Source organism: Hippoglossus hippoglossus, chromosome 4, assembly GCF_009819705.1.
Source record: "Hippoglossus hippoglossus isolate fHipHip1 chromosome 4, fHipHip1.pri, whole genome shotgun sequence".
Taxonomy (NCBI): domain Eukaryota; kingdom Metazoa; phylum Chordata; class Actinopteri; order Pleuronectiformes; family Pleuronectidae; genus Hippoglossus; species Hippoglossus hippoglossus.
In genome coordinates, this window is record NC_047154.1 from 7,511,746 (window position 1) to 7,523,719 (window position 11,974).

The 11,974-nt window shown below is 40.5% G+C and overlaps 1 protein-coding gene across 2 annotated transcripts; it reads left to right on the plus strand.

Annotated features, from left to right (window-relative positions):
• The first annotated feature begins 2,121 nt into the window (after positions 1 to 2,121).
• Positions 2,122 to 8,024, plus strand: LOC117760065. Of its 2 annotated transcripts, XM_034582800.1 has the most exons (8): positions 2,122 to 2,345; positions 3,948 to 3,977; positions 4,085 to 4,375; positions 6,203 to 6,502; positions 6,656 to 6,928; positions 7,007 to 7,042; positions 7,559 to 7,643; positions 7,753 to 8,024. In XM_034582800.1, exons 1-8 carry the CDS (start codon positions 2,303 to 2,305, stop codon positions 7,913 to 7,915), a joined length of 1,221 nt encoding a protein of 406 aa, XP_034438691.1. In that variant the 5' UTR covers positions 2,122 to 2,302; the 3' UTR covers positions 7,916 to 8,024. The 2 variants fall into 2 exon arrangements, with proteins under 2 accessions (XP_034438691.1, XP_034438692.1); XM_034582801.1 differs by lacking the exon at positions 3,948 to 3,977.
• Positions 8,025 to 11,974: the final 3,950 nt, after the last annotated feature.

Consider the following 11,974-nt stretch of genomic DNA (forward strand, 5'->3'; position numbering starts at 1 on the left):
TCTCTTTCTCTCTCTCTCTCTCCCCCCTTCTCTGTCGTTCCAGCAGAGGAGCCGACAGCCCGACGCTCTTCCTGGAACAGACCCCTTGGATGCCGGGGAGGCTGCCTGGATGTGGGGGAGGAGGAGGGAGGGACGGAGGGGTGGAGGCAGGGATGAGGTGGGGAAGTGGGCGGGGATCGCTCTGAGGGACCCGGCGGCAGCTGTAGTTGTAACTTACCTGTGAAAACGGAGCTCAACCCAAATCACAGATGATGTAGTTTGGCTCTAAAAGGAATACAAAAGTTGATGAGGTGCAATGAAAACTGAAACTGATGCTGCTTCAGTACTGTAACTAAAAAAGAGTTTATTATTCTAGATTATAAGATTCATATTTAGGTCCCAACAGAAATCTTGGAACTTGCACTGCTCATCTGAAAGATACTGTGGCGAGGATGTGTGAGAATGAAGAGGTTTGCACAGAGATGTTTTCTTTCAATACTTCACGTACACGACAACAAGCCTGATGAGTTATTTAACAGGAATGCCAACACCTCTCACATGAACAGTGACTGGAGCCCATCACAGACACTACATCCCACAGTCTCAGTGGCTGCACAAGTGAACTCAAATGAACACAACACTAACCAACCAGCAAACACAAATACACAAAACCCACATGAACCAAGTCCGAACATCAACCATATATCAGTCAAAACAGCTACACATCACCCAAAACACCCAACAGTCCCATGAGCCCCTGCGACATGTTGTCCAATCAGAGCAACCGGCTTACTGATCCCTACAATACTTTCACCAACTGTATCAGGGCTAATGTTTTCTATTTAAATCACCTATGAACAGTAGGACAATAGATTGTATATAAAGATGGACGACGCGTCTCCACTTCCTCCTATACTATCCAGAAAAGAAGCCAAGATATCCTGGATATGAACACTGCCATCTTGCATATTTGGAGTCTTAACTGATACATGTGCTGGACCAATCACATGTCAGTGAATGACGATTTTTTTTCACCCTGTTATGATAAATAACTAATTAAATTCAAACTTACTGGAAAAACTAGCACTTGAACAAACATCAGTGTGATGAGAACGATCCAAAATGACAGAAACCATCTGTGATTAATTTAACGTGTGCTTTGAATAGGTGAGTAGGTGAGATTTATGATCTTTACTGCAGCCAGCCACCAGGTGGTGATAGAGACACTTTTCCACATTTGGGAAACTGTCATGTCGTCCATCTATATCTACAGTCTATGAGTGGGACTGATGGTTACAGTACTAATAGTTTAAAGAGGGACTACACTCAGATTTGTGTTGGCATATGATGATGCAACTTCCCATTGAGTGTAAAAACAGCTTTTTCAGCTCAGATTCTCCTTCTGTTCGTCTGCTTGGATTTGAAAGATGGATTCTCTGGCCTTTGACCTAAGTTCCTGCCAGCCCCAAAATGTCCGGACCCAATTTTCTGCACACTTTTCGGAGTTCATGTCTGAATTCGGCTCTAATGGCACTGTGACTTTTCACAGCTTATCCCATGAACTGTACGTGCACGTTTGACCCAAATTTCATGGCAATCCTTCCCATAGTTTTTGAAATATTTCAGTCTGGAACACTGAAATGTGCCACTCGCAGGGCAAAAATCAAACTGACTGTGGTTTGTGGTTCTCATCATTTAATTTAACGAAACTTTATTTGACTGTATCTGATTGGATTATACTGAATAAAATGAATGAATCCCCAAGGAGAAAAGAAGCATTGACAGCATGTACTGGAAAGAAGAGGAGGATATAAATAGAGCAGAACAAGGGATAATAAAATACAACCAAGCACTAAAACAAGTAGATGGATTAAGCATGAGCAGGACGCATGAAGCAGACAGAAGTCAAAGCAAAGAATAAGGGGAAAGTGAATAAGTACTTTCACATTAGTAGGACATTTTTGTGAGGTCACAAGTGATTTTAGGTTTTATGGAGAAAGAGTAGAACTTTTTGTATTGTGGTTTGAAATCTGCCTATCACTCTATTCTGTGGTCTGATTGCTCCACCTATTAACTGCTGGACAGAGGAAGGAAAAGCCTCCACCAAGATGACCATCTCTGTCTGTAATTTACTATGTTTGTCAGATAAAACTCCTCCTCAGGGCTATTACTCTCTGTCTCATAGTTTCCACGTATAAACCTGCTCTGGACTTCTGAAATAGAGGCTACATCCCTTTCAGTGGTGGATATCTCCAAATCAACTATTGTAACATTCTCTTTAAAAAAAAAGAAGAGGAAGAGCACATTTAACCCTGGACTTTAAATGCTCATCAGAATGAACATCATCTTTTTGTCCTCACTGCTGGGTGAGTACCACAGATAAGATGTGACTGACTGACGGGGCCTCTACTGAAAAAAAAGAAGTAAAATTCTGTTTTCTCATATAAAATAACATGTGTCTACATTAAGTTGTCAGAGCTAACGTCAACTCAAAGCTGTGCTCTGTTATTTGATGCATTTGTGTGGTGCGCTGAGTTATAATTTTACTGGGCTGTTACTGAGCAGCTGGGAGATTCAAAAGGTGCAAAAATTGAAAATGATGTGCACCAGCCAGAATGTGAACAAGGCTAATGTAAATGATTTGGACGAGTCTGTCAAATCACCGTGATGACTGCTCCCTCCACGACAGCCATGAGTTATGTTGACGTTAACTGTACGACTGTACTGTGTGTATGTGTGTGTGTGTGTGTGTGAATGAAAATACAGGGAAATGTGTGCACATTCCTTTTGTTCCCATGGGGATGATAACCGTCTAAACAGTCTCATTAAGGACTAGGAAACTCTCCTCTCTGTTGCACTGTGTGGCAGTTACATGACTGTGTGTGTGTGTGTGTGTGTGTGTGTGCGTGCGTGCGTGCGTGCGTGCGTGCGTGCGTGCGTGCGTGCGTGCGTGCGTGCGTGCGTGTGTGTGTGTGTGCGTGTGTGCGTGTGTGTGTGTGTGTTAGCTCGGATGGTCTGTGACTTCAAAGCATCATCGACTGCTATTATTTTTTTATTAAAAAAATTATTTAGACATATTGAAGGCACCAGAAGTGATTAACTTTGTATTGTTTTGGTTATATAATCCAAACTCAGCGGTGGACCATGACCGACTTTCTGCTGCGGGATCAAAACCATCAGAGCCAGCTGTGGTGTTACTTCTTCTTTATTACAAAAAATATTCCTTGTCATTAGTGAGTCCTCCTCAAAGTCAGTTTTTAAGTTAGTGTGCTGGGCGCTGTGTGCAGAGCTGTTTATAAGCTGAGTGAAGTTAGAACATGTTGTGTTCATCCTACCTGGTTAGTTTTAATGAAGGCATTGTGCGTCAGTGATTATTTTTTTTCACAATCTTCAGACCCAAGTTCACAACTTTTCAAAATTAAAGCTCTGTAATTCAGCTCGATATAAAACATTGCAGCAACAATATGAACGTTGTGCTTTTAGTTTGTAGACAAAATACTAATGTCTGTGTTGGTCCAATATGGGGAAATAATAAATGTAAATTATCAAAATGATCTAGTGGCGATTTTGACCCCAGATTTGACTCAGTTGCCGACCACTGCAGTAGATTATCCGAGAACGAGTAAAGGTCCATAGACTGTTAAAGCCCCGCCCTCAGGGACTGCAAGCCACTGTTTACCTGTTTATTAATATTGTATTAAAACATATCGCGCCTCCAAATCACATCAAATTCAATACCGCTTTTAAGAATGCACATTCCACGTGTAAAGCTGATGAGAGGAACTGTTCTTGAGATATTCAAGCAACAGACAGACAGATAGAGATTTCTGGAATTAGTAGATAGAAGACATATGTTTCTCCTGATGGCCACATATTAGACTGAACATACTTCAAACACAATGTCACAGATGGGGCAGAATGTGATGATATGAGTTATGTTTGTGTAAAATTATTTCTCTGTGTTTCAGGTGTAGTTCTCCATGTTGCTGCATTTAAAGGTACTGGCAGAGATGATGAATCAGTGTCCACCTGTCTGACACACAGATACACTACATTTGACACTAGCATGAAAAAGCCCATAATGGAGTCTCCCCTGTTCCCGCAGGATCTCTGGCCAGTGTCTCCGTGAAGCCTCCGGGGCCAAACATGTACCTGGGTGAGAGTGTGCTCCTGCAGTGCACAGTGGAGTCACTCTCTGCTTTCGTGAAGAGCTACCGGTGGTACAGGTCCAAACCACACAGGGCTCCCACCCCCAGGCACCTGGTCTCTGGTGACAGCTACTTCATCACCGCGGTAACAAGGGAGGACGCTGACAGGTACTGGTGCCAGGCCGAGTGTCGGGAGAACCAGACTGTGTTTGTGCTAAAGGCCCGGCCGGTCTGGCTCAGAGTGTCAGGTGAGCAGCAGCTACGACTCCAGCCTCTGCAGCGCGGCATCAGGTTTCTGCTTTGCACAGGACGAATCAGATGAGTACAGAGGTTGTGTAGTCTCAAACTGACTAATGCAGAGACACATAGATGCTCCGTGTTTTCCTCAAAACAGCCTAAGCCACTCCTCCCTAGGATGGTAAAAATCATGGTTAATACTATTTCTAATTGATCAGAAAACTGTCAGAAGTCTTTTCAATAATGTGTTTATTCATTTAAGCTTGTTTCGGCTTTATGACTGATTGTGTTTCGCAACAATAAAATGTAAAAATGTCCATCCATGCACTCGTCCATACCTCTTATCCTTTGAGGGTCACTGGAGCCAACCCCAGCTGACATTAGCAGAGAGGGTAGACCCCGGACAGGTCAATGTCAAAATGTAAAACTGTCAAATATAATGTATCTTTATTATTAATAGGAAATATTCATTATCGCAGTTTCATTGTGTGTTTGCTTTCATTCTTGTGGTCAGTCATAAAATGATTGGCCAAACATTGAATCCAAAAATAGAAACAACTCTCACTGTAGTATACATGATTTATTACAAAATGTTGCTGCACTCGACATATGATTTGTTTTGTCTCTTTACTATTCAGAGGTGTGTTTTGGGCACAACATGCAATAAACCAATCAGAGTGCCATCTCCCATTACCTTTAAAAGTATGAGTGTCCTTGCACCAGCAAGGTTATTATAAGGGCAAGTTTGTCTGCAGAGGAAACACTTTCACTTTGTAGAAGTCATCATATTTTACACCCTTTTATTACTCAATGCTAATATTCCTCATTATTCTAAAATCCTATGTCATCACTGTGAGATGTGAAGCCATTCTCCATTGAGGATGACACAGCTGTTGCCAAGCAGCAAACAAAAGGTGTAGTAGGACTTTATGCTGCATTAGATACATTGTGGGTTTTATGTTGTTCGTGTAGGAATTAAATAGGCAATCTGACCCCTACTGGAGAAATTCATGCTGACTGGGTTTGGCAGATTATCACATGAGAAGGGTGTTTCCTAAATGTATAACTGTTAGTGAAGTGTAGGCACAGGTGATTTTAGAGACTACAGCCGAGCAAGTATGGAGATTAGAAGTGATTTTAAAAAATGGAGTACAGCTGAAGGCAAATCACATTAAGTGAGAGCACAAGTTTCACAGACAGCGGAGATTTACAGTTAAAACTAGAAGGGCATTCAGTGGAGCGCACCTCCGCCAAGGCCCATCAGTCCCCTTAAATTCAATCAAGCTGCTACACTCACTCATAGATATTAGTTCCATAAATGTGCCAGATTTTTTTTTTTCTTCAAGATCCATGAATTACTCCCTGGGAAAACGGGGAAAATGTTGAAAAACGCAGAATCTCACAATGTTACAGGATGATCCAAATTGAATGGGTTCTTCTCTGACGCATACCAAATCCTTCCACCGAGATTCCTGCAAATCTGTTGTGTTGTTTTTGTGTTAATCTTCCTTACAAACAAACAGACAGGGGTGAAAATATGACCTCTGACCTTGGCGGAGGTAACAATGGCAGACACATCGATGGATTGCTTTCATATGACTTTACTCTTCACTGATTGGTTGTCCAAACTTTCTGACTATGCCAGACACATCTCTGTTTTTGTGTTGGTGATGACATTTTGTCAAGATATGTGGCTATTTCAGTTATGGCCCAATGTGTCCATTACAGATTGACCATTCGTCAAACCAGGATACGTCTGAAAAGCCTCAATCTCAGACTGTTTCCTTCTCTCATCTTCTCTCCCCTTTTCTTTTTCTCTCTATCCACCTCTGTCCTAGAGTTGCCCCCTCACTCGCTCTCTCTGACTCCTGACACCAGACAGATGTTCAGTGGGGAGCATTTCACTCTGCAGTGCCCCACATCTCAGACCAACTCCTCAGGGTGGAAGCTGCTGCATTTCTCTCGAGACCTTAAAGCAGGGACCTCAAACCTCACCGTTCACTATTCACCACCAGGAGGTAGCGTGAGCCCTTACAAGTCTGAAGCATTTGTGTTCACTGCTGCCAGTGTGACCGGTGGACTGTACTGGTGTGAGGGCGCCGGGGGCCGCAGCAACGCAGTCAACATTACAGTAAGCTGTGAGTCTTGTGTAACAGAGAAGTTTCAGGACAAACCCAGGAAGAAACCACCGGCTTCTGTGTAGCACTGATGGTTAAATAGGACTGTATTTAATACAAAGGTAACATAAAAGAAGAAAGAGTTCAATCTTGCCTTCTATTTTTGTCCCACAGATGGCGACATCATCCTGAAGACCCAAGCCTCCCCTGTGTTTACGGGGGACGATGTCACCTTGTGTTGTCAGTATCAGAGCGGCAAACACAAACAAACCAGCTTCTTCAAAAACGGAGCATTAATTGACTCAAACAGTTCGTCCGGTTCAGACCGAGTCATAAAGATGACTCTTAAGAATGTGACACAGGAAGATGAAGGCTTCTACAGGTGTGCGTCCCACGACAGACAGATGCAGAGTCCAGAGAGCTGGTTATCAGTGAGACCCGACAGAGGTCAGCTGAACATCATCACTCTGCTGTGTGTTCTATAAAAGTGGATCAGTGACACATATCAACTGTTGTTTCTTTCAGGAAGCTTCACATCAGAGGAGACTCCAGCCTCCACTGGTATTTTTCTTATTTATATACATTTACTTGTTTTGGAGGAAATACTCAATATTAATCAACAAATGTTCCATTAATGAATGAAGCCTTTTGGTTGTCAGGTTCTCCTCCTGCCCTGTCTTTTCAGCAAGGTCTAATTTCAACAGGAAGATCCCTCAGGATCCAATGAGATGAAAGAAACTAGAATGGGACTCAGTAGAGCGCATATTCACCAAAGCCCAACAGTCCCCTTGAATTCAATCAAGCTGCACCAAATTTCACACACTTATAGATATCAGTCCTCTAAATGCGGCAGATTTTTTTCATTAAGGTCCATGAATTATTCCCTGGGAAAACATTTTAAAACGCAATGTTAAAGAAAGAGATACAAATTGCTGGATCAGCTTAGTACCAAAATACAATGGGTCCTTTCCTGACCCTTACCACATCTGTCCACCAAGTTTATTGGAAATCCGATCAGTTGTTGTTATTATTAGAGTTTCATTTATTTAAACAAAAATTATTTGTTGTCTTGATCAGGTTCCTGGAAATGGATCATGGTTTCATGTGGGGTTCTACTTCTGATCCTCATTCCTTTGACTGTTTGGCTCATTTGTCACTCCAGGTTAGTATCTATAAAATCTTCACCCATCTTGACTTCCTACTTTCTACTGCATGAATGACAAGCCCAACAGATATTGAAGTAAATGATTCACTGCCTTATTTTCTTCAAGGTACCAGAAGTTTTGCACTTGGAGCTGCTGGCAAGTTTCCAAACAGGAAGTTCCAGCAGAGGTGCTTCCTGCAACCAAGCAGGATGTGACCGAGGTGCAGTGGGACCTGTCCTGGATGGAGATGTCCAACCTGTTGGAGAAAGATTCATATTGTGGCACTTAAAGGAAAACTCTCTTCTGAAGCCCAGAGAAAGTAATAACTATGGTGTCAAACCTATGAGAGAGCTCAGTCAGTGCTGCTTCTTACGATACATGCACAATTTGTAGTATTTGGACGGAACAAACAACTGCCAAGAAACACAAAACAACTATAAAGAGAAACAAAACAAACAAAATGTGACACAAATCCACTGCAAACAGACCAAAAAAATACAAAGAGACACAAAATAACTCTGAAGTGGCACAAAATGGCTACAGAGAGACACACAAAAGTACTAGAAACAGACAAGAAATGTCGAAAGAGAGAGAAAGAAAGAAATGTTTATATTTCCATTGAGCTGATTGAGTGAAATAGAGGTTTATAATTTCACAATTTACTTCGCTAATTTAGGCTCTGGATTTAAATGATACATTTTTTTTTAGAGAGACCCAAAACCATTATGGGTCTGTCAAGATAATTATGATGCATGACACACTGCATTAATCCTCATATTATACACTGTTTGTCATTTAAATGAAGCACATTACTGTAAAATAAATACATGTGCGAGCATCTTTGGTTGTAATTAAATGCATTTGATTTTATTTACAGTTTTTCTCTTTATTACATTAGAGGATGAAAAGGAACCTGAGAAGAATAGTTTTTATTTGATAAGCATGGGATTAAACAAACGTAGCTATTTCTAATAATGTTGAAAATATCGGTTGTGTCAGAGAGAACATCTCTTTGCGAGGACTGTACTTGACAGACTCTTATAATGAGTGATATAAGTCACAGTATGAACAACAAACTACAGACTCAAGATCATCCAGTGCTAATGTGTGCACACAGTTTGCCAAAATACAGTATAAATATGATATGGATTTTGAGGAAAGCATTTGGTCTGAGTTACCAGAGAAACAGAGAGGTGACGGGAGGTGCAGGACAGAGAGCAACATTAATATAACAGCCCTGCACTGTAAGACACGCTGAAGAAGAATCTGTCAAAACATCAGGTCAGAATTTGATCTCGTAAAAAACTTCTCTTACTTAATGAATGGTGTTTAGTGTTGACAAAGAAACGCAGGACAAAAAGTTACTCCTATAGTTCTTGTTATCTTTGTACAATAATACAACTTTTCACTAATTTCCATAAATGGTCCAAAAGAGTCTGCTAAAGTTTCTAAAGAACATCTGCAGCAGACATTGGTTCTTTATTGTCGTTGATATGCCGTTTTCTTAGGGATACACTTAAAGTTCATATATTCCAAAAGCCTCTATAGAGGTTAGAGTAAAACCAGTTAGGCCTCATTGATAGACCATGTTAGCTGCCAGTTTGTTGCATTTTGCATTGATAGATCACTACAAACAGTACACGTCTTCTTAAAATAGACCTAAAATAGACTTTAGACAGAAAGATGTTAAGGATCTCCAGTATTAAAAATCAAAAACAGTAAAACATATCCATATTTATATGCCAGTTTAAATGTTGCACTTCATAACATTCACACAATGTAACGTACGGTGCAATATTTTGGGATAATGAAGATGAATGAAGCATCCATCTTTTCTAATATTCACACCTTCAACAAATGATGTCCAACTGTTGAAAAAAAAGAACACTTTGTTGACTTACTCAAAACATGTTGAAAATAAAAGAACACAGATGCAGATATTCATTTAAAGGCTTTTAATTCAAAATTTAGTAGAACTTACAGCCAGTTGTTATTATCACTGACAGGAAAACTGCCCATTTAGTCTTCAGAGAAAATGTATTGATTTCAGATAATAGCCTTTTTTGCAGGATGTTGTTTTAAAGAGTGAGTGAGCCCTTTGGACTCATCTGCATCATCTTCACTGTCGGTAGATGTCAGCGTTAAGATGTTTGAGGAAACTAATTTGATTCATAAATAATTGATCTGCATGAGTGTGCTTGAGTGCGTATTTTCAGCTAAACATGACAAGTGAAAAATCCCCCCATTTAAATTGTTTGTAAAGATTTAAGTGTGAAGAGTGTTGCTTGTCTCTGTATGTCGGCCTTGTGACACACTGGCGACCTGTTCAGGGTGTGTGACGAGACTTTAACAATAATATCTGATAGAAACCAGTGCTTTTTGAAAGGACTTTTGAAAGCATGTCGTTCTCTGCAGATTGTTGTCATCCTCTGTAGTTGATACACGGTATTCTTGAGCATAAACCTGCACACGCATTTTAACAAACTTACAAAATAGTAAAAGAAGTTAGACCTCTTTGGGCATTAGAGACATTTGAGTGCAGTGCTGTTGCTGGTGTCACGTTGCATAAAGTACAATCATGGCATACCTTTTTACTTACCTGGAGACAGGTGACCCAAGAAGAAGAAGAAGAAGAAGAAGAAGAAGAAGAAGAAGAAGAAGAAGAAGAAGAAGAAGAAGAAGAAGAAGAAGAAGAAGAGAAATTGGTGGCTGCATTGCTTCACATACTCAATAACATATAGTTATATATATTTATAGATAAATAAAATCAATACAAATATATTTTTTTATTTTATTCCTCTATACTTCTGAATGCATTATATTCCAGGCAAAGATTATCAGGTTTCCTCTTCCTTAAAACTCAACCCCAACAGTTTCTTGTACAAAGACAAGAATAAATATAATAACTATGTCGAATTATCCAATGCAAACATACAGATTTTGTGAAACTAAGCATTTTAGCTTCAGTTGCTCTAGTTTTTTATTGTTACAAGCATGATATGCATAGATATTGGCAAAGACATGCAGCAAAGAGCCATGTCAGAACCAAACCTCCATATATGAGTCGCTCGCTCTACAAGGCTGATGCTTTAAGTGGATGAATTAAGTGTTGATAGTATTTTTAGAGGTAGAAAGAATATTATAAGCTCCTTTGTTAATAATTAATGAGCCCATAAATTAAGAAATTAGGTAGTTGGCTGTTTTATTTATTGCTGAACTGTATGTAAGTCTTATAGGTCTTTTAGTTTTCTCATCACATTTTCTGTTTCAGTTGCATGTTTTCACACAGCACAATTGACAGGAGGTGTTCATGAGTCATTCTCAGCTGATGTTGTTTCATCTTCTTTCCCTGTCGCTTCTTTCAGTTTGCCTCAAAAGTTATTTGTTGTGGTTCAGGGTCATTCTAAAAATGTTCCAGCTTGTGTCTGTTATTCTTCAGACCACGAATCGCAGATGATTAATAATGTTATAAATAATGTTCCACAAAAAACACTGGAGGACATCAAAAGCACAAGTTTAGAAGTGCACTCCTCTCATGTGAGTCATCTGAAGCTCAGGAGACGTTGGGTGTGAAAACCTTGTTACTTTAGTTTGCTGATCTTCCCACCTTAAAAGACAGATTTTATTTTCTGACTGTGAAAGTTTCCACAGCAATGTCGACATAACAAAATGCATCATCCTCAAGCCAGAGAACGTGTTTCACAAAGTTAGTGAAAACATGACATTTGGGGTAGAGCTGACATTTTTCATTTCTGCAGGTCAAGTTTTCATTTGCTCTTCGGAGAAGAATGAGCTTGTCACGCTGCCGGAGGTCAGACTCATCCTGACTGGAGGAAGGTGGGCCAGCAGGAGTTAGTCTGCAAATCACCAAAGAGAGAAAGGAAAAGTTTGAGAACCAGAAAAGCTCAGTCTGTGAAATAGTGGAGGGCAGGATGGAGGATCAGGATGGAGCGCATGCAGGATTTTCTCCTTGTAATGCTTTCAGATTCAGTTTTCTCTCAGAGGGCAAAGGGGGAATATGGAGGAGCACAATAAACTCCTCAGGCAGCAGGTTTGGAGATATAACATGCTGCTGGTCACCTGTGGCCTTCTCCTCAGGGAAAAGACAATGGAGCGGCACATTGAGAGTAGGGACATGTACTCAGGTGGTTAGCAGAAAGATGCAGGAAGAGTTATTCATCCATAGTCTATAACCCGTAACCTTTTGATATGAGCTAGAGCCAATCAGGTGACAATGGGCGAGAAGCGGGGTTCACTCACACCTAAAGTCAATTACGATTCTTCAATTAACCAAACTCCATTCTGAATGTCTTTCGATTGTGGGGTAAAGCTGGAGTACCTGGAAAAA

Bases quoted from the DNA above. Each gene is read 5' to 3' on its own strand.
- LOC117760065 (XM_034582800.1), top strand. From the start codon at position 2,303: ATGCTCATCAGAATGAACATCATCTTTTTGTCCTCACTGCTGG. The intron at 6,503-6,655 runs GTGAGTCTTGTG...TTTGTCCCACAG, and splicing joins AGTCAACATTACAGTAAGCT to ATGGCGACATCATCCTGAAG. The intron at 7,644-7,752 runs GTTAGTATCTAT...ATTTTCTTCAAG, and splicing joins TGGCTCATTTGTCACTCCAG to GTACCAGAAGTTTTGCACTT.